The following is a 22,438-nucleotide window of genomic DNA, read 5'->3' as shown; positions in this document are numbered from 1 at the left end:
ACAGAGTGTAGGTGCGCACACAGCTGCTGGGTGCTGACTTCTTGTACAATTTTCAATATATACGGGAGGTTGGTTATTGGTCTATAATTTAAAAGCTGACTGTTTTTAATTCAGGGGTCTGATGACTGCTACCTTGAACGAACTTGGTTTCTTGGCTGAGGGACAAATTAATATTTTTAATGATAGAATTTTTAACATCAGGTGCTACTTATAAGGAAATTTGTAGGACGTGGATCTACAGAGTGAAAGTGAAGTGATTGTCATTGTGAGCATCAGAAGTGCATCAGAAGTGCATCAGAGCACACGGTGCACACAACGAAATGTGTCTTCTGCTTTTAACCCATCGCCCTTGTTGAGAAGTGGGGAGATATGAGAGACACCCGGGGAGTAGTGTGTGGCGATGATGCTTTTGCTCAGTGGCACCTCAGTGGCATCTTGGGATTTGAACCAGCAACCTTCTGGTTACGGGTCTGTTTCCTTACCCGCTAAGCCAACAACATATGCAAGTACATTGATTAGTTTAATTAATTCAGGCTCTTTAAGGAGCTTGAAAAGTTCTAATAGGTGGTCTGCTGTTGGATGATTATTGTAACGCGAACCGGGACCAGAACGAGAGAGGCGTGTAGGAGGAAACGAGAGACCTCAGTGCGGCGGGACGCAGGGAGGCAGGTAAGTTCCTCCGCGTTAATCTGCGAACGTGGACGGCGCGAGCCGCAACACCACACTGATGTTGTCGTTCGCGTATTAAGACACAAGACAGGGCAGGACAGGGCGACAGGAAGGAGTTCGTGGATCAGGAGAACAGAGAGGACAGGTACGGTCTTACTGGGAGCGGGTTTTCGGAGCCGAGTCGAATGGCGTGCGTCATTCAATGACTGAGCAATTGGCAGCTGCTCTCCAGCCTAATATATAGGAGTCACGTTACCTCGTTTCCGTGTTACTCCCGGTCACATGATGGGATCATGTGACAGTACCCCCCCCCCTCCAGGGCCGACCCCCGATGGCCCCGGAGTGGCGGCGGTACGCTGCCGGTACTCAGCCACCAGAGACGGGTCCAGGATGAAACGACTCGGGATCCAAGACCGTTCTTCTGGTCCATAGCCGGTCCAATGCACCAGGTACTGGACCCCCCGACCTCTGCGGCGCGAGGCAATGATGCGCTCCACAGTGTAGGCTGGTCCCCCGTCGACGATGCGTGGCGGTGGCGGATCCGGAGCAGGAGGATGAAGCGAGGATCGGACAAAGGGTTTGAGTTTACTGACATGGAAGACTGGATGGACACGGATGGCAGGAGGGAGTTGGAGACGGTATGTGAGGGGGTTGATCCGACTGAGGATCCGGAATGGTCCGATGTATCGAGGGGACAGCTTGTGTGACTCAGTCCTGAGACGTAGGTCTTTGGTGGACAGCCACACCCTCTGTCCCACTCGGAAGTGCAGTCGACGAGGGTGCCGGCGATCGTGCTGGGTGGACATCCTTCGGGAGGCGATGAGGAGGGCCGACCGCGCCGATTTTCAGGCCTTTCGACAACCGTGGATCATCTGACGGGCCGAGGGGACCCCACCTGCAGGCACCTGGTGCATGAAGATGGGGGGCTGATATCCATGGCAGATCTCAAAGGGACTATGGCCGGTGGCGGAGGAGATTTGCAGGTTGTGGGCCAGCTCCGCCCACAGGAGAAACCGGGGCCAAGTGCGTTGGTGTTCGGACGCGAAGCATCGCAGGTATCGTCCCAGCTGTTGGTTGGCCCTCTCCACCTGACCGTTGGTCTGGGGATGGTAGCCAGAGGAGAGGCTGCAGGTGGCTCCGATAAGGCGACAAAACGCCTTCCACACAGCTGAGACGAATTGGGGTCCCCGATCAGAGACGATGTCTTGGGGGAACCCATGGAGGCGGACCACGTGTTGAAGCACGAGGTCAGCGGTTGTGGCAGAGGACGGTAGGCCGGGCAGGGCGACCAAGTGGACCGCTTTGGAGAAACGATCCACTATGGTCAGGATGGTGGTCATACCACTAGCTTCAGGGAGGCCGGTGATGAAGTCCAAGGCGAGGTGGGTCCAGGGGCGATGAGGAATGGGAAGGGGACGCAGGGGCCCAGCAGCCGGAGTGTTGGGAGTCTTGGCCCGGGCACAGACATCACATGCATCCACGTAGGCCTGTACGTCCCGTCGTACTGAAGGCCACCAGAATGCTCGGCGAATGAAGGAGAGGGTCCGTTGGCGTCCTGGATGGCCTGAGAGGACGGAGGAATGGCCCCAATGCAGTACATCGGGCCGGCAGGTATTTGGGACGTACAGGCACCCGGGTGGGGTGTTGTCTGGGCCAGGGTCGGATGCCTGTGCTGCCTGGACCTTCGTCTCGAGGGACCACCGGAGAGGGCCTAGGATGCGATGAGGAGGAAGAACGGGTTCGGGGTCAGAGGATGGTGAGTCTGGGGCGTGTTGACGGGACAGGGCATCGGCTTTCTGGTTTTTGGAGCCGGGACGGTAGGAGAGTTGGAAGTCGAACTGTTCAAAGAATAGTGCCCACCTCGCCTGGCGGGGATTGAGCTGTTTGGTGGTTTTGATAGAGATTAGGTTTTGGTGATCGGTCCAGACCAGAAAGGGGGTGTCACTGCCTTGCAGCCAGTGCCGCCACTCCTCGAGGGCCCAACTGACTGCCAGCAGCTCACGGTCCCCCACCCCGTATCGCTGCTGTGCAGGGGTGAACTTCCGCGAGAAGAAGCAACACGGGTGCAATTTCCGGTCCGGACCGCGTTGAGAGAGGATGGCGCCAGCACCCACCTCTGACGCGTCCACTTCTACAACAAACGGAAGGGTAGGGTCTGGGTGTTGAAGAATGGGGGCGGTGGTGAAATGATGACACAAAGATTTAAATGCTTGAATGGCCTCCGGGGTTAGGCGAAGCGGACCTGGTGACGGTTTGGTGAGAGCAGTGAGGGGTGCTGCGACCGTACTGTAGCCACGGATGAAGCGACGATAGAAATTTGCAAACCCAAGAAACCGTTGCAGTTGCTTCAGCGTCGTGGGTAGGGGCCACGAGGCCACTGCTTCTAGCTTCTTGGGCTCCATGGCCACACCCTGGGACGAGATGGTAAAACCCAGGAACGTGGTGGAGCACTGGTGGAAGGCGCATTTTTCCAGCTTACAGTACAGTCGGTGGGCCAGCAATCTCTTTAGTACTGCCCTCACGTGTTGAATATGGGATTCTAGAGTGGGTGAATAAATGAGTACGTCGTCCAGGTAGGCATACACCCACCGTCCCAGCATGTCCTGGAGAGTATCATTTATGAACTGCTGGAAGACGGCGGGTGCGTTGCATAGACCGAATAGAATTACTAGGGATTCAAAATGACCAGTGGGGGTGATGAAGGCGGTTTTCCACTCGTCGCCCTCCCGGATACGAATCAGGTTGTAGGCAGACCGGAGATCCAGCTTCGTGAAATACTTGGCTCCCGAGAGGGCGTCCAGGGCGGTGTTGGTGAGGGGTAACGGTGTTCGATTTTTGATGGTGATTTTATTGAGTCCCCGATAGTCCACGCACAGTCGCAGACCACCATCCTTCTTGGTCACGAAGAAGAACCCTGCCGCGGCCGGGGAGGTCGAGGGGCGGATGGTGCCGTTTTGAAGCGCCTCTGCCACAAACCGCTCCATGGCCAATTGCTCTGCCTTGGAGAGGGAGTAGAGATGTCCTTTCGGAGGAGTGGTTCCTGGCAGCAGATCAATGGCCATGTCGCCTGGTCGATGGGGAGGCAGCTGGGCGGCTTTGGCGGAACTGAAGACTGTGGCTAGGTCATGGTAACAGGAGGGGATGTTGTCTAACACTGCAGGACTCGGTTCTGGGTTCGTGGAGACAGACGAGGAGGGTTGTGGCAGAAGGCAATGGTGATGGCAGTGCGCTCCCCACTCCAACACCATGCCCGACGACCAGGAGAGATGGGGTTCATGTAGGGACAACCAGGGGAACCCGAGGAGGAGTGGTGAGGTGATGATCTTGGTCACCAGAAATTGGATTTTCTCCACATGGGAGTCCAGCCGGAGTTGCAGAGGGACCGTACAGTGAATGATGGGTCCTGCGGAGATAGGATGACCATCCACGGAGGTGATTGTGAGGGGACTTGGGAGGAGTTCCAGGGGAATGTGATGTTGTCGGATGAAGGAGTGGTCTATGAAGTTTCCAGCCGCCCCGGAGTCCACAAAGGCTGTGGTGGAGATGCTTCGCTGATTACATTCCAGGACGGCCGGGAGAGTGAGTCGGGAGGTCGGTGGCATCAGATGTGGAGGAAGGGGCCTAGATGGCCGTGCCGTGCTGATCTGCTGGGTGTCCCGTCTCCCCGGACGAATAGGGCAGGTCAGGCGGATGTGTGAGGGGGAAGCGCAGTATGCACACAAACCCTCCCGAAAACGCCGTTGCTTCTCTTCAGGCGTGAGGGTTGTCCGTCCCAGCTGCATGGGTTCCCCCCTATGGTCTGGAGGAGTGACGGTGGGCTGAAGTGGTGATAGAGGCGGTCGAGGGGTCTGATGCAGGGTCGGAGTGGGGGCCGCAGTTTTCGGGAGAGCCAGCAGATGGCGATCAATCCGCATTGCGAGTTGTATGAGGGCCTCATACGTTGCTGGCATCTCCCGACTGACCATCTCACCCCGAATTTGTGGGGCCAGTCCCTCATAGTACATCATCCGGAGGGCGTGGTCGCCCAGCGGAGTCTTTGCAGCCAGGGTCCGGAATCTGGCGGTAAACTGGCTGACTGATGAGGTACCCTGGTGCAGATGGTAAAGCTGTGACGTGACGTCTTCCACACAGTCCGGATGACAGAAGGTGAGTTTTAATTCCTCCACGAATTCGGCATACGAGAGAGACGCAGAACTGGGGGAACTAATTCGCGCAGCCGCCCACTCTGCGGCGGAACCACCGAGCCGGGTTAGGAGTAAGGCGATTCGGGACCGGGCACTGGGGTAGCGGCTAGGCTGTAGCTCGAAAATCAACGAGAGAGCGGTGAGGAGCACCTCGCCGCTCCCCTCGGTCCCGTTCCAGTGCTCCGGGAGCGCAAACTGGGTTCGGGAACCGCGGGGGGGCGAAGGCTCTGCGCCACGCTCGCCGCTTCATGGTCTCGGTGCGCGGCGGTCACTTCCTGAACGCGCTGCCGCAGGAAGCGAACCTCCTGCAACAGACTTCCAAAAAGATTCTCCTGCCGCGCTATCCGATCGCACAAAGCAGCGAGTTGTGAAGCGCGTAATTCTGGCTCAGTCATTCTGTAACGCGAACCGGGACCAGAACGAGAGAGGCGTGTAGGAGGAAACGAGAGACCTCAGTGCGGCGGGACGCAGGGAGGCAGGTAAGTTCCTCCGCGTTAATCTGCGAACGGGGACGGCGCGAGCCGCAACACCACACTGATGTTGTCGTTCGCGTATTAAGACACAAGACAGGGCAGGACAGGGCGACAGGAAGGAGTTCGTGGATCAGGAGAACAGAGAGGACAGGTACGGTCTTACTGGGAGCGGGTTTTCGGAGCCGAGTCGAATGGCGTGCGTCATTCAATGACTGAGCAATTGGCAGCTGCTCTCCAGCCTAATATATAGGAGTCACGTTACCTCGTTTCCGTGTTACTCCCGGTCACATGATGGGATCATGTGACAATTATTTTCCATAGTAATATCAACAGACCTGTTTGTTATACTTTTATCTCTATTTGTAACTATTTTAGCATTATAGAAGTTCATAAAATCGTTGCTACTGTGATTTATATTGAGTGATGAATTCCATGTCGGTCTTCTTTCTCGTTAGTTTGGATACAGTATTACACAAGAATCTGAGATTATTTTTGTTCTTGTCTATTAAAAAGGACAGATATGTCCATAGAGCTTGACACTCTTTTTCCATGCTATTTGGAATAAGACTTTGATTGTATTTACATTCTAATTTTTGGGCGGTCTGCTTTAGCGAGCGTCTGTGAAATATTTTATTTGACTGTTTTCCTTCTGAGGGGAGCAACATTATCTAATGTAGTACACAGTGTTAATTCTAGGCCTTTAGTCGCTTGGTTGAGTTCAGCGGGGTCTGAGGGTCAGTCAATTAGCTGTGATAAATTTGGTGGGGTATTAATAAACCTCTGCGCTGCACTTGATGTAATTGTCCGTTTGACTCTATAGCAAGGGGAGTTGATTTTATTTTGTCTAAAACATATTTTTAAAAGCGATAAGGAAATGATCTGAGATTATCTATGCTTCGTGTCAGACTTTAAATAGCCGAAATATCTCCAAACTACCAAATTCTTCAGACACTTTTTTCAACATTGTCCTAACCTTTTGAGCCTTGGGTGGTCTCTGATGTCTTGTATTTGCCTGAATGTGTTTTATTTGTCATCATTTTCACTGTTCCTCTGTTGTTTTTGCTCCTCCTTTTTCCCAAAAGGAAACTGTGTACTACTGTAACACTGTGTACTACTCTAAACTCACATATGCACTGACCAAACAGTCTGACTTAAGAACCCCCTGACTTCCTTCTATCCACCAGCTGTGCAATATTAATATTTAATTGGTGTTGTAAATACTGTGCAATATCTGTGTATTGTGCAATATCATTATTAGTTATTCATTATCAATATTAACTGCTCACTGTACATTTTCATCATTACTCTGAAATACTTTTGAAACAGTAATGACAATGGGCAATATTGTGCAACCCACACTACATATCACACCATATTTAAAACCTTACATGGTAATTTATTGTGTTTATAGCGCTAATTTTTTTTTTTTTTTTATTATTTAATACATACATGTATGTACTGAAGGAGTTGCTTTTAATCTCATTGTACATGCATATAACATGCATATTGTATTCTCCTCTTTACAGATGCTGTATCCAACAGCTTTAGCACATGAGCAGCTACGCTCTGTGTGTTAACCTAACCAATGTCAATTTTCACATGATTCAGCACAGCGCTGTTCTCTTAATCATTGGCTTCTAATCAAAAACTAGATTGCATTCTATGGACTTTCTGTCGACTGCATGAAGAGATATTTTATGAAAATGATCTCTTTTTTTTTTTATATATATATATATATATATATATATATATATATATATATATATATATATATATATATATATATATATATATATATATATATATATATATATATATATATATATATATATATATATAAACAGAGTATGTGAATATATGTGAAAATAGTTCTCTGTTGTAGACCTTGCAGGTTACATTTCCAGCCTTCTCCTACAACATTAGATTGTGAATGTTACCTCAATAATTCAAAAATGTGCCCTGACCCTGTTATAGAAATGTTATTGGACCTTGATGGCATGCAGTTGTAATGTTCAAAGACACACACACTCCAAGCATAGGGGCAAAAAAATTACTCTCCATACAGGTAGCTCAGGGATCTTTAATGAATGGAAGATGCATTTTTTCTTTTCAAATGGGGTTTTAGCAGTAGTGTTCTCCATAGATATTTTGGTCATTACATTCAGGATAATCTTTTAGGCAGTAATTTTTGCTGAGACATTTCTGTTCTCATGTAACCTGTGCAAGAACAATAGTGGAATAGTATTTATTTAGAATTACCTAGGAATTGTTCTTGCATCTTTGCTGCAGGGTACCAGGTGTAAATGTAGTGACACCAAACAGTGACACCTGCTAATGGTTAAAAAATAATCATTTACACTTGACAAGGGTGTCCCGTTACCCTCTACACATTGGATTGAAGAAGCTTGCATTATTTTATCCATCATACAGTGCAGTTGTCACGTCAGCGATCTGACGGGGGAAGGAAGCGCAGTGTCGCTGCAGAGGGGCGGAGTCACTGGCTTTTAACAGTTGTCCGGATTGGCTACATTTACATTTACATTTACAGCATTTATCAGACGCCCTTATCCAGAGCGACTTACAATCAGTATTACAGGGACAGTCTCCCTGGAGCAATTTAGGGTTAAGTGTCTTGCTCAGGGACACAATGGTAGTAAGTGGGATTCGAACCCGGGTCTTCTGGTTCATAGGCGAGTGTGTTACCCACTAGGCTACTACCACCCACCCGACCCCTGGAGAGTCTACGAAACCAGGAAGCGGCAATGGAGATGTTCAGCCAGTGGAGAGATGTGCCGGCACCAGCAGGAATGGCCAGAGTACTGCCCTTGGGAGTTGATCGCGCCCTGGATCAGGAATGTCAGAAGAGTGGACGACCCTCGGGAAAGCCAGTGGGAGGACACGGACAGCGAGAGCGACGATGACGTGGATTGGTGTTCGGTTGGGGGCTACAGCTGGCAACATCACCTGGAACCAATCCTGACAGAGCCCCCCTCCATCGCATCAGGCTGGCTCCCAGACGTGGTTCCGCCTTTGGTCAGCCGGTCCCTCAGGCTGATCTCGGACGCGCGCGATGGGTGGAGCCATCCCGCCCCCAACCGCCCACCAATCCACGTCATCGTCGCTCTCGCTGTCCGTGTCCTCCCACTGGCTTTCCCGAGGGTCGTCCACTCTTCTGACATTCCTGATCCAGGGCGCGATCAACTCCCAAGGGCAGTACTCTGGCCATCCCTGCTGGTGCCGGCACATCTCTCCGCTGGCTGAACATCTCCATTGCCGCTTCCTGGTTTCGTAGACTCTCCAGGGGTCGGGTGGGTCCAGAACGGGTGGGTCGTATCCCGGTCCCAGCGCGTCCCACCGCGGATCCTCCCGACCCCACGGGCGTCCCTGCAACGCTCTCTGCTGGCGTCTGTACTCTGGCTGGCCGCGTTTTTCCCCTCCTCTGCCTTTTTCCTCTGCACTTTTGGTGGCATTCTGTCACGTCGGTGAGCTGATGGGGGAAGGAAGTGCGGGACATAATGGGAACAAGGATTTATTAAACAGAAACCAAACCAGTCACGATGGTCAAAAATGGGAAATAAAGGGGGAAGAAACAAAACTAACCTACAGGCATGTGGCGATTGCCAGAACTCAAAACAACAGAGCCAAACAGTTGCCAGGCCCACACAAAGAATGTCATCACTGCAGAGGGGCAGAATCACAGGCTTTTTCAAAGCCGTCCAGATTGGCTACCGCTGGAAACAGCACCTGTGGTTAATCCTGACAGCAGTAGTTAGCAAATTCCACAAAAATGCTAGCTACAACAATGTTTGTCAATGTACTAAATGTACTGTGTAATGTAATGTACTGTGATCAACAGTATGCTCCTGCTGGTGGGACTGTAAAGGGGAGTTATTGCAATGACAGGTCTAAAAGTTATTATTACGCATATCTGACAGCTCTCAGTAGATTAATGTTTTTTTTCTCTTTCCTGGCCTGTCAGTACCACATGAAAGTGTGTATGTGTATCTGTACTGTTTTTTTTTATTATTATTATTTAACTTGCTAAAATCATGAGGCGAAAAATCAACATATAGTGCAGGGAGAAAAATGAACAATACAGAAGCCCCTGGGGGCTGCGGTGATTGGATCAGTTGATGAATACTGCCACTTTGTGGATATGAAAAGCAAAGACCCACCCTCCTGGAGGGGGGCATACCAGAAATATCTGAATGGCCAGCTCACTCTAGATGGCCCCATGCTTATCAGGCTTCCTGCTGTGATTGGTGTCCCATATAGGTTCCAGTAGCTGAGGCTAACAGGCCGTGCTGTGATCAGACTGAGAAGTGAAGGTTATGAGGAGAAACTGGCTTGAGGGATTCCTGACAGGGGGCTGGGCGTTCTGCAAGAAGGGCTGTAAAGGGGCTGATTCCCCTGTGGTTATGTGATGAGGAGATAGAGGACAAGAGAAAAGGAAAGTTGTTTTCATGGGTTCAGGAACACAGAATATGGCTGTGTTTTAGATATCACATATTTAAGTCTTAAGGAACTGTATCATTGTGCAAAATGTGTTCTTTTAAAATGACATATAAAATAAAAAAGTGCAGTTCAATGGTCTTTTTCATTTCTGACAGAAAGCAGTGATTGTGGTTTTGCAAATGACCGAGAATTTCAGACAGAATATCCTGATTAATAGTGACTTGGTGAAATACAGTTGCGTAGTCATTTTGGTGCATTTTTCAGATTAGAAATGGTCTTCTCAAAACTGTTCAAACTCCATTTCATAATTTGTGCACATTTTAACTGTTTTTACAGTTTTACACATTATAACTGTAATCTCATTTACTATCTTAAGTGAACACTTTTGTCACTTTATTTAAACAAAAAGGATCTTGTTTTTCAATTGCTGTCCATATAGATAATTAACTAAAACAAAAATGGGAGGCAAGGCCCACAAAGCGGTTCAACACAGTAGAATCAACCCAGCACTGGTCCTTTATGTAGAGTGGTGATGCAGGGGCTGATTGGGGTAGACAGGCAAATAGGCTGAGGGCATGACAGCTTTAGTTCTTCATGAAAACAATTAGAATTGTCTGTGTTTTTTTATTTTCAGCTGGTAATGTCATGTTGGTCAAAACACACTGTACTGGCTTCATGCTAAATAGTCAAATCATTGAAAACAAACTGTCTTTATCTTGTCTATCTTGTCAATCTGTCTTTTAGTGTTGTCAATCGGTCAAGCATATTTGTTATTGCCCATACACCTACGACTCATATGCAGGGTCAGTATGCAGCTTTCAGCTTTAACAAAAATATGACCTTTACATAAGGGTGCAAATAATTTCACTGAAGTTGGGCACTGACAATAAGTGAGAAATAACTTTTATTGTTATATCTTCATAAAGCATCTTTGCTTTTACAAGCCTTCCCGGCATCCAGCATGAGATGGGAGACTGAATGCAAGCCATGCCCCATGCTGATCACCTAAACCTGTTTTCCCTCCTTTAAACTCTGATCTTGATGCTTGATGCTCATCTGTCACTGTGTGCATGTTAATCGGTGGGCCAGCAGGTGTAGTCCCAGACATGGCCTGTTTTCAGTGTTTCATGATGATGTTGTTGTTTTGTGTGTTTCATGTGTGGTCTTGTGTTGAGTGTCCCCTGCGTGAGTGATCCTTTCCTTCCCCATTTCCCAAAAGTAGATTCCAATATATTTGTTCGTCCTGTACTTTTTAGGTCATTGCACGTCTGCTGTTGGTCATCTGAAGGTGCAGACTGTGATGCCAGATTTTTTTTTACTTCAAGTGTCCAGTATCCACATTCCTAGGACCTCTTGAAAAGGGCAAACGATATCATTCCCACAGCTCAGAGACTTTGAAGCATCGTCTTTTTCAGGTCATCTTTGTCATCCACTGTTGGTTCTCTGAATTTGCAGACTGTGATGTCAGATGACATCTGGTATTTACATCCCCAGGATATCCAGATAAGGACTAATTCTTGTCCAAATTAGGTAATTTTGAATGTATTTTGGGGTGTATAATGGGGTGGTAGTAGCCTAGTGGGTAACACACTCGCCTATGAACCAGAAGACCCAGGTTCAAATCCCACTTACTACCATTTTGTCCCTGAGCAAGACACTTAACCCTGTCCCTGTAACTACTGATTGTAAGTCGCTCTGGATAAGGGCGTCTGATAAATGCTGTAAATGTAAATATATTTTCTACCTTAGACTTAAACTCATTTTATACATAATGTCGGTGACTGTTTGCATGACTGGGAGCAACATAGAAATTAGGTGACACAAGGCAATCGCTCAATCATTATTTGAATCCCTACTGCAAACACTCTGCCTGCTATTCGTCCTACAATCCAAGTAAGATTGTTCCTGTTCTTTGTCGGGTTTTCTCTGCCTGATTTTGTTGCTCTTCCTTGGTTTTGTCTGTATTCGCAGACATCAAAATCCGCGGATTTTTACTGGTCTAATGTATTGAGGCTCTGTGCAAAACTGTAGTTCCATTTCAGGTGGTGTACTGTTCCAGTTCATTTTCTTACAGCTTCATGTGATTGTCTCAGCAGCAGATTTAAACTGGAAATACTTTTTGTATGCATCTGGATATGCATATTCATTTAAAATTTATTTTTTCAACAGTTCCTCCATCTTCTAGAACTACAGTTAAACATGTTACAGGCATACACATCATGCCTTAACAATGGCCACTCATTTCTTTAATTTGTAATTAATTCCATCCAGCAACTCTATACAATACAGTTAAGAGATTCAGTCCTAAGAGTGTCCTGTGTGTACCAAACTTTCAATAGCACTTTTCACTGTGTGCACACACAGCAAAAAGTCCAGTGTTGAATTAACGCCAAGAGAGTTGATTTTAATAAGTTTTTCTGGGTTTATATAGCTCCACACTCTCCAGAGTTAAAGTAACACTTTTTAAAAGGTTAAATATTTAACACTATTTCAGAGTTTAACTTTCTTTCAGCATTTCTTTAACTCACAAAACAGAGTTGAAGTAACATTAAAGGATTAGAATCAACACTGGTGGAGTTTTTACTATTTGGTCAGTGTTAGTTTCACTAATTTCTTGATTTAAGATGTTAAGAATGAAATTCCACCAAAAAAATATTTTGAAAAAGAACATTTATTTTTGCATTCATACATTTGAATTAAAACACTGTATGAAATAATGAAACACAAAATGTGCCTTGAAAAGTAAATCAAATGCCCCAAGGGAGTGGTTTGCCTTTCATGGAATGACAGCTTCTACATCTTCATGGATAAGCATCTCAATCTTGCTTTTCTGATGCCCAACCGCAAGGAGATATGGCAGTCGACCCTGCTGGATGCGGACATGCTCTGCAACATGACTAGGAGTAAGCCAAAGAAACAAAATATTAGAAAACATTAGTAAGTCTTTTAGGTACAAACTGTAAAAACAATGAAGACCATGTGGTGTGGGAGAAGAGAATAGAGTGTGTAGAAAAAACTCTTTCTCCCTCCACACAAAGCACTGTATTCAACCACTCCAATTTGATGTTACCTGGCAGAAAGAGGCATGGCACAGTAGAGGTTAAAAATGAACAGTTTCTAATTTATTAACACCGGTAAATAATTATTGTAGTTACATGTGAATATTGAATGTAAAAAGGTACCAAGGATACAGAGAAAATAAAAATGAGAAGAAAGAGTAAAGAGGGAGAAGAGAAAGAGAGGGGGAGAGAAAGGCTCAGAAGCCTTCCGGCTTCCGATGGAAAACCCCCTGAGCAAGAAGCTCAGAGGTCCTGTTTCCACATGTGAGCAGACTTTTATACCCCTGGCCTACAGGAAGTTGTCACTGGCCTACAGGAAGTTGTCACTGGCCTACAGGAAGTTGTCACTGACCAATCAGAACCTGTTGTTTCTGATGTCATGCCCCCAGTGCCTCCCATTTGGGCGGTCCTGACGGCTGATACTTCACACGTAACCGTCAGACAAAAGACATGTAAAACAGAGGTGTCAAATCTTCACGCACAACCATCGACACAGGAATGTCACACTTCCCCCCCCAAGGCAAAAGCAGGCTCCCGTGATGTCCATTCTTACAAAACAATGACAACAAACATCCCACCCTTATTTAGATACTTTATGAAAGTCTCTCAACTGCATCAGATGCACTAATTTTGGGAGCCTTTGCTCGCCCAGGAGGTGGTGAAGGAGATGTAACAGCAACAACAGGGAGGCCAACTCCATCCCTGGGGTTCGGCTCTGCTGCTGGGTCACCATCTGGTGCACACAAAGAGGGGAAGTGGGGGCGACATATGGACAAATGCTACGCACACAGACACACAGACAGAGACAAACAGAAGAGAGGGTTGTCTGGCTCCCTCTCTGGGCGCTCCGGGACCTCCTCGTCGCCCGCCAGTGCTGAGTCATCTTCCCCCGGATCCTGACTGGTGCTGGATGTGGTGGAGGGGCAGAGTTCGATCCCTGGCTCAGGCTCTGGCCGATCAAACTCCACCCTCAGTCTCTGCAGGAAGTCCCGAAAACTCCTGTCGGTCTCTCCCTGCTGCCAGAGGGCTGCACTCTAGCCCCATGCTGACCCAGACAGACGCGCGAGGATGGTGGTGATCTCATCCGCGTCTGCTGCCCCACTGAAGGGTCCCGGGACCATTGGGCTATCCCACTCGGGGCTGGGCACATCACTGGAGATGGTGGTGGGTGTGTGGTGTGGAGGGGGGGTAGACGTCTTCTCCAGCAGGCAGGGGCGTTTTTGCCTTTTTAATTCAAAATTCCATCAGATTGAGCTGTCCATGCCATTTGGTCATGATGTTAAAAAAAAAAATAAAAAAACACTATGACCCAGGCCCAGACCTGACAAAAAACACCATGACCCAGCCCTAGGCAAGATGTTAGGTGGTGTCCCCAGAAAGGAACTTTTTTTCTGCACACTGAATAATAGCGTAAAAGTGGAGTTGACGCCGTGTTCAGAACGTCGAATGTCGTAAAATGCTGTTGTCAAGGATTGAACGACCGTAGTGGAGGTCAACAAGGAGGGTGTGCCACGATGGTCTCATACAAAATTTATGTATCATTATTACTTTGGCTTGAAAAGCCAAAGTACTGTTCTTCTATTACTTTTTATTACTATTTTTTTTTCTTTTTTGGCCTGATTTTCTATATGCAACTATTATTTTTTGAATTTTTTTTATTTTCCCATTGACTTAAAATGCGGGCACTTTTTGTATGTCCATAAGAATTACAGTTTTGAGACTATGAATGCATTCACGACCGCAATTAGCAGGGTTTGTAGCTGTTTACTTGTTTACTCAGCGGAGTTTAACATGCCTGCGCATTGTGCAGCTGCTGCCCAGCCGGGTCGTCCTGGTGGCAGCGGGCGCACACGTGTCTTCTAAAAAACTTTAAACACTCAAAAAAAACAACCTATGTTATGGTCAAACATCGTTATCTTTATATTACAGCAGCATTACCGCAATTAAAGGCGGCACATGAAAATCTTATACTCCGTCGAGTCACAGTAGGCTCTGAATGTGTCGCAGGTCAGTGATGTCAGCTTCAAGCGATGTTGTAGTATAAATATGTAAATTAAATATAAGAGGACGAACTCAATACTCTACAGTAAATAGTCTTGTCCAAGGTGAACTTCACCATAATTCCTTCATACTAGTTATACATTTAGATTATTAATGTACAGTAATAATCAAAGAACTTTTAAGAAAAAATTCAAATAACAAACACAACTTTCTACAAAAAAAAACTGCATCTTACAAATTAAGCTAGCAACTAGCCATTTGTTTCAATTTCTGATTAGCACAGAGAGCATTAACTTTTCTCTGTCTTAATTACATGAAAAGTTTTACATCTTTTCATGATGTGTCCTGTAACTCTGGCTCCACATTGATTCACTTAATGCAGTCTTTTTTTTACCAGGAACACCCTTCAGAGCCTTAAACCTCATGTACCACCTCATGTACTGCATCAAGCGTTCGGGGCCCTTCGTTGTGTAGTGTTCTGTGAACCTGGCAAAGTATTCCATATTAAAACAGCATAAAAAAATAATAATAATTTATTCATTTACATTGTACATATTGTAAGGACTTTCAGACATTTTATAAGCAAAACATTGTGTTAATCATGGTTAATGCAGCAAGGAGGTATAATGAAACCTAAGCTTTGACAATGATAAGACATATTTTAAACAGTAATGAAGCATATTTCATTCTCTGGCTGTAGCATTCTGAACTAGCTGGAGTTTACTCATGCACCTACTAGAGCATCCAGACAGTAATGCATTGCAGTAATCTAACCTTGATGTAATAAAGACATGGACCAATTTTTCTGCAACACGCATTGAGATGATGTCTCTTATTTTTGCAACATTTATAAAGTGAAAGAATGCTATCCTAGTGATATTATCTACATGCGAATCGAATGAGAGACCTGCATCAATGAGGACACCTAGATCCTTGGTATTACTTGGTGAGATAGAAAGGCTATCCAGAGTTAAGATGTAGTCAGCCAGCTCATGTCTGGGTGCTTGAGACCCAAGTACAAGAGCTTCTGTCTTATCAGGGTTTAACAAAATAAAGTTCGTAAGCATCCACTGTCTAATGTCCTTCAGACAATTCTGTATTCCGTTCAACTGCTGCCTGCTCGGGGACAATGTTAACTTAAATAATTTTGTATTTTTATGTGGTGAGAAGGATGCTGCCCATTCTTCTCTGTGTAAGGGAAGCAGGTCCTTTCCAACCACGGACAGCACCGCCTCTGGTTTAGAAAGAAGCCACCTTGTGCCTTTGCATCCTTCTGAAGACAGAAAAATTTTGAAAGGTAAATTATACAATGAGGCTGAAAGTTAACTTACAACTTAAATCCCTTACTATTGCTCCGACCAGGTCTGGTCTGGAGGAGGCTGAGACACAGTAAACATAACCATAACATAAAATAATTAAATCCAAATGTGTTCAGCCTCTCTGACCTTTCCTTCATTTCCACATGATTCTTACTGGTGTTTACTGATGGACAAATGGACAAATGGACAAAGGCAGAGAAAATTATCACAGATCCCTGGACACACACTTTTTGCTCTGCTGGCAGATGATCTAGAAGCCTGCATACTAGGGCCAGCTGACACAGGAACAGTTTATTTTCCCTCGCCATCACCCTCCTTAACAGTTGTCACACACATTGCAGCTGCACTTGTACACTTGTGGTATTATTTCTGTAATTTTTGTATACTTTCTGTATACAAAATATCAGACTATATTGTTGTTTTATGGTGTTGTGTATGAGAGATAAATTCCTTGTATGTGTGTTCACTCACATACTTGGCCAATAAACATGATTCTGATTCTCAAATCAGAATCATACCTCATTTTTGAAGGCGTTTTACGCTGTCTTTGGTCCATGACGTTGTCAGGTGGGATGAAACAAATCCGCCTCTCTGACTGGCTGACACAAAATTGGAACATATCCGGCGCAGCAATTGGCTCACTAAACCACATTTAAGGGAATTGGAACAAGTGATGTGCACCAATAGGCCAGACAATCCTGCCTCAGGAGAAATCAGAACAAATGCTGCACAGCGATTAGTCAGTAGTAGAACAGAGAAGCATGAGATTTGGGAGGCGCAACTACTACTTCTTGTAACAGCACTTTTTAAAATAATTTTTCAAACATTCTAGAAATAGATTGTGGTGAAAATATACACAAAACCAATTAAACCAGGAAATGCAGTTTCAGCCTCAATATTATGGGAAAGCATTCCACATGGGATAGCCAGAGACAATCCCTGACACTATGCCTGACATAGGCTTTAATATCAACCTGCATTCAGTGACATGGTACTGCTGCCTTGCATTTGTTCAGTTGATGTATTAGAAAACAGTAGATAAGTGTTGTTCCGACAGCAGAGCCTTTAGTCTTTTTTTGGTTGGAATAGCATAGTTGGTTGATCAGCCATTTTGTGTGCTGCACGCCTGACTTTTATTTTGCTTATAAGAATGGAAAGGCAGTCGGACTTATGGTGTTATCTTTTTCCAGCCAGCTTGCACATGGCAGCTGCATTCAGGGTATAAGTACGCATGTTATGGCAAGGAGGAATAAAAACAGCAGTGGCAACTTTGCTCAGTGGCACCTCAGTGGCACCTTGACAGATCGGGATTTGAACCGGCAACCTTCTGATTACGGAGATGCTTCCTTAACCGCTAGGCCACCAGTGCCCCATCTGGTCCTTAGCATGTTTCTCTTTCTCTTCATTATTTGTCATCTCACCCAGATTAAAAAAAAATTATGTAGCGTAAACAATGAACATGATATTTCTGCTAGCCATGTGTGTGGGCAGTGCTGTTTGCTTTGATTGCCCTGGAGCGATGACCTTCCTGTGGGCTCACCTGTCACCCGCCAAGTTCTAATAGTAAAATACTATAGGGTCCTTAGGGTCGTGTCACAGCCACTCTGTCTTGTAGCGACAAATAGTGAAAGAAAAAACATACTAATGCACACTTTGAACCACCGTAAAAGTATTTGAAACAAAGGTAACATGAAACCCAACTGGTATTACTTTGTTTACAACACTGCACGAGAACAGATAAATTGATGGCTGGCTGATAACTGATCTACACAATGGACCCATTTAGTCCTCATAGCCCATTGTATTTCAGTATGCTTTTTAATTTCATGAAGCCCATTTGTGTCATTATATTTCCACTCCTTAGTGTAATTACTGTAGTGATATGTGGTGGTGGTGGTGGTGGTGGGGGGGTGGTGGCATAATGACAAGACTCTCCATCTTTCTCAGCTCTTCCATGTGTTTTAAAGCAGTGCAAATGACCCTAGTGTGAAAAGATAGCATGAGTCACATGCTGTATATGTGCAGCAAGAGAGAATTATGTACTACTTGGGTTTGAATAAAAAGTCTCGTAAACAGTGTTGTAGAGCAGCATGCATATTTTGAAGCATAATTGATTTTTTGTTCATCATAATTTGTAACATGCTAATTGAATAATTTGCTTTAGGGTCTAATGGCTGTACTTACTCATGCAGTTTTGTTAGATGGAGTGCAGGCAGCCATTAACGCCTTCTCAAGTAAATTTGGAGATATGGACATCCATAAAATGTATGAGGGATGTTGAAAATGTATTCCTGTATTCAGAAGATGACATGAATTGATGTTTATGTGACCACTCATATGAGAATGTGTGATAAAACCCTACCCTGGCAAGGATAAAGCAACATTTATGGTAAAAACTAGGCAAAAAAGTTACATAAGATTAGGGCTGTGCGATATGGCATGAAAATCATATTGCGAAATTAATTCAACATAGACGTTAGATGGTATATATTGTAGCATATAATTTCATCTGTAAATTTAAATGTAACTGTTCTTGAAAGGGTAACGTGTTCATAGCAAAGAAACTGCAGCTGGAAGTTGTATAATAAACTTTTTACAGATAAATCAACCTATAGCATAACCACATACCAGTTAAAATATCATGGCAATTCTACTGAAACTCGACTTTCTGCCACACCCATAAGGCCAGTGAAATATCAGATATTTGAATGATGCGAGTGATTATGTAAAATCTTTTTTAATCAGCTGAAGAGTTTACTTAAAAATACTTTGTCAGAATATATTTAAATAACACTATGCTTGTTCATATTTTATCGTGCAGTTCCTCCAGGATTCCAAAAAAAATTTTTACACCCTTTTTTTCTTTCTCTCGTGTAGGTTGTACAAACCTGACTTATCATGGAAAAACTGCTGCTCTGTCTGATGATTATTGGAATGGCAGTGAAGGCCCAGATGTGTCCCAAACGCTGCATGTGTCAAGTTTTGTCCCCTAACCTTGCCACCCTATGTGCCAAAAAAGGGCTTCTTTTTGTCCCTCCAAACATTGACCGCAACACCGTTGAGCTGCGCCTCGCAGACAACTTTGTCACAAGTGTAAAGCGCAAGGACTTTGCCAACATGACACGCTTGGTGGACCTAACGCTGTCAAGAAACACCATCAGCTACATCACGCCACATGCCTTCACGGATCTAGAGAATCTTCGAGCCCTTCACCTCAACAGCAATCGGCTGACACGCATATCCAATGACACCTTCAGTGGCATGTCCAAGCTTCACCACCTGATCCTTAACAACAACCAGCTCACACTCATCAGCCAGGGTGCATTCAATGATCTGCTGGCACTGGAGGAGCTTGACCTGTCCTACAACAACTTGGAAACTGTACCCTGGGAAGCCATTCAACGAATGGCCAGCCTCCACACCCTCAGTTTGGATCATAACATGATTGAGTACATCCCTGAGGGCACCTTCTCCCTGCTGCAAAAGCTCAACCGTCTAGATGTCACCTCCAACAAACTTCAGAAGCTCCCACCTGATCCCTTGTTCCAGCGAGCACAGGTCCTGGCCACATCAGGCATCATGAACCCTTCTTCGTTTGCACTGAGCTTTGGTGGAAATCCACTCCACTGCAACTGCGAGCTCCTTTGGTTGAGGAGACTCAGCCGAGAAGATGACCTGGAGACCTGCGCCACCCCCTCACACCTCTCTGGGCGTTACTTCTGGTCAATCCCTGAAGAGGAATTCCTATGTGAGCCACCTCTCATCACTCGACACTCTCACGAGATGCGTGTATTGGAGGGTCAGCGGGTTGCATTGAAATGCAAGGCCCGGGGTGATCCAGAGCCTGCCATTCATTGGATCTCTCCTGAGGGGAAATTGGTGTCCAATTCATCACGCACTGTGGTTTACACCAATGGGACACTTGATATCCTCATCAGTACTGTAAAGGACACAGGCTCATTTACATGCATTTCTTCCAATCCAGCTGGTGAGGCGCACCAGACTGTTGATCTGGTCATTATCAAGCTTCCCCATATTTCCAACAGCACCAACAATATCCAGGAACCTGACCCAGGATCATCTGACATCTCCACTTCTACTAAAGCAGGGGCCAACGGCAGCAACCACACAGCTGATGCCAAAACCAGCCTGGACAAGAGAGTTGTTATAGCTGATGCCACCTCTTCTACTGCACTTATCAAATTCAATTTCCAGAGGAACATCCTTGGTATTCGTATGTTTCAGATCCAGTACAATGGGACATATGATGACTCTCTTGTTTACAGGTAAGCAAATTTGCCTCAGTGTCAATTCAAAGATTTGAGGGTGAATTGAACAACTTTTCTGCACCTTTTCACATTTTTTATATATAACGTATAGCTGGGCAGGAAATCTGAAAACAAGTATTTAAGCTCTAAGTTTTGGAGGGTATCCATTATCCACTTTCTAGCCATTATCCACATAAGGATATCAAGTGAGGACTTAATTCAAATTTCCAGTTGAAAATTAAGTGCTGAGGTACAAAGAAAACAATTCTCCCACACATCTTTCAGTAACCCAATATTGTTGTTCACCCTTATCACAGCACTGTAGAGGAGGTGTAGTCATACTTACCAAAAATCAGCAATAGAAGCACTGGCATTCTACAATCTTCAAAATACCATCTCAGATCGTTTAAGCCTCAGTAATATTGAGCTTGATCAAGGTCTCTTTTTAAAGATAAAGGCAATTAGCTTAGTTAATAACACCAATGTACTGTAACTGACAGTCAATTTCACTCTGAGACTATTGTTGCACCACCATGTAGCACCACTGTAAACATTTTGTGAGAACACCGTGAATTGTGACTCATGAACAATGGATAAAACTGTATTGCAAATGTTTTTTTGACCATATAGTGACTGCTTAGCTACAAATCATAGTATTATTTGTCCAGATTTTTCATTGTGTGTCATGGCCGGGGCCCTGGAGCACACATGTGGACATAATGGGAGGATGAGAAGAGGCAGAACAGAGGCATAAATGGAGATATCAGAGAAGACTGGGGTTACCATGGAGTAATCGTACAGGAAGGTGCCGGGCTGAGTCCTGGTCAAGTGGCGGGGGTTAAGGGCATCGGCGACTGAGCCGTCAGTGTGTGAGACAATGGAATGGTCATGAGCATGGTTAGTTGGCCACATTGGCTTTTAACAAGGTACAGGCAAGTCCAAAAGTCGAGGTCCAGTTGTTTGGCTTGAGGTCAGGATCAACGAAGATGAACAGCAATGCAAATAAATTCAACAAAGAGCGGGCGACTTCCAAGATGGCTGTTTTATATTGGACGAAGTCCCTGGCCATGTCTGCTTCTGGGTTGCCATCCCCTCGGACATCCACATGCCCACTTGCGGGCCCGGTGGTGGCACAGAGGTTTTAATTCATATGGATTTGTTAGCATCTCTTTTTAAGACATTTACTAAACATATTTCTGAAGCATGTTGGTTACGCATTTAAGTTATGTGCTTTGTTAGTCCTGATATAAAAATCAATTTTATTGATAAAAGCAAGTGGTACCATTTCCATTGTATTGATATTTAATATCCATATTGCCTGCAAACACTATTGCCTTCAACTACTATACAGACCACCCCCTCTCATGTAGTTATTAATATGTTAATTATTATTCATTATTAGTGAGCTCCCACAAACTGATTGATTATATTACCTTATTCTTTCACTGAAAATTGATGATTCAAACTTAATTACAATTTAGTGTCCAGTGATGAAGGAACAGTCTATAGGGTACAAACATTAATGTTTATTCATTACAGTGAGTAGTCTTTTGACAAAGTGCTTTTCTTTTCCTTGGCTAAAGTCATGGACATAATGTTCTTGAAATCAGTTTGTTGGCAGTTTGGAATTAATACACAAAATAGCAAAAAAGAATGTGTATTTTTTTCCCACTAATGCCAGGTTTCTGGTATCACTTAACAACTGCAGTGTCAGGATTCTTTTGTTTCTACCCATTATCTAAGGAATTTTAGGTTAGGTCCTAAACGTGCACCTGACATGCACCCTAATCAATGCAACCTAAACTTAAACTCTGGGAAATATGATACTGGTATTCAGAACATTTCAAGCATCCATGCATTCTCAGATTATATTTGCCAAAATTTAACTCAAAACTATTTTTTTTTTGTCATCATCTCCATGTCTCCATTATAATTTTTTTCATCAGTTACTTTATATTCCTAAATTACAACTACACTGGTGCCACATGAAGTTAAATTGCTTTGATTTTA

At 45.1% G+C, this 22,438-nt stretch overlaps 1 protein-coding gene across 5 annotated transcripts in view; it reads left to right on the top strand.

Moving 5' to 3' along the window:
* The window catches only part of lrfn5a (leucine rich repeat and fibronectin type III domain containing 5a), an 84,896-nt gene that overhangs the window by 30,074 nt on the left and 32,384 nt on the right, over positions 1–22,438 (top strand). For 4 of the 5 annotated variants that reach the window (XM_028982133.1, XM_028982142.1, XM_028982116.1 and 1 more), the window contains one exon: positions 19,038–20,446. In XM_028982133.1, the coding sequence (XP_028837966.1) occupies positions 19,059–20,446 (1,388 nt within the window). In that variant the 5' untranslated portion in view covers positions 19,038–19,058. Of the gene's footprint in view, positions 1–16,015; positions 16,139–19,037; positions 20,447–22,438 lie in introns of those variants that run through there. The other variant, XM_028982123.1, reaches the window with a different exon arrangement.

The sequence above is a fragment of the Denticeps clupeoides genome, chromosome 1 (genome assembly GCF_900700375.1).
Source record: "Denticeps clupeoides chromosome 1, fDenClu1.1, whole genome shotgun sequence".
Taxonomy (NCBI): Eukaryota; Metazoa; Chordata; class Actinopteri; order Clupeiformes; family Denticipitidae; genus Denticeps; species Denticeps clupeoides.
Note: the sequence above shows the minus strand (reverse complement) of the source record. Positions and strands in the feature narration are given on the sequence as shown.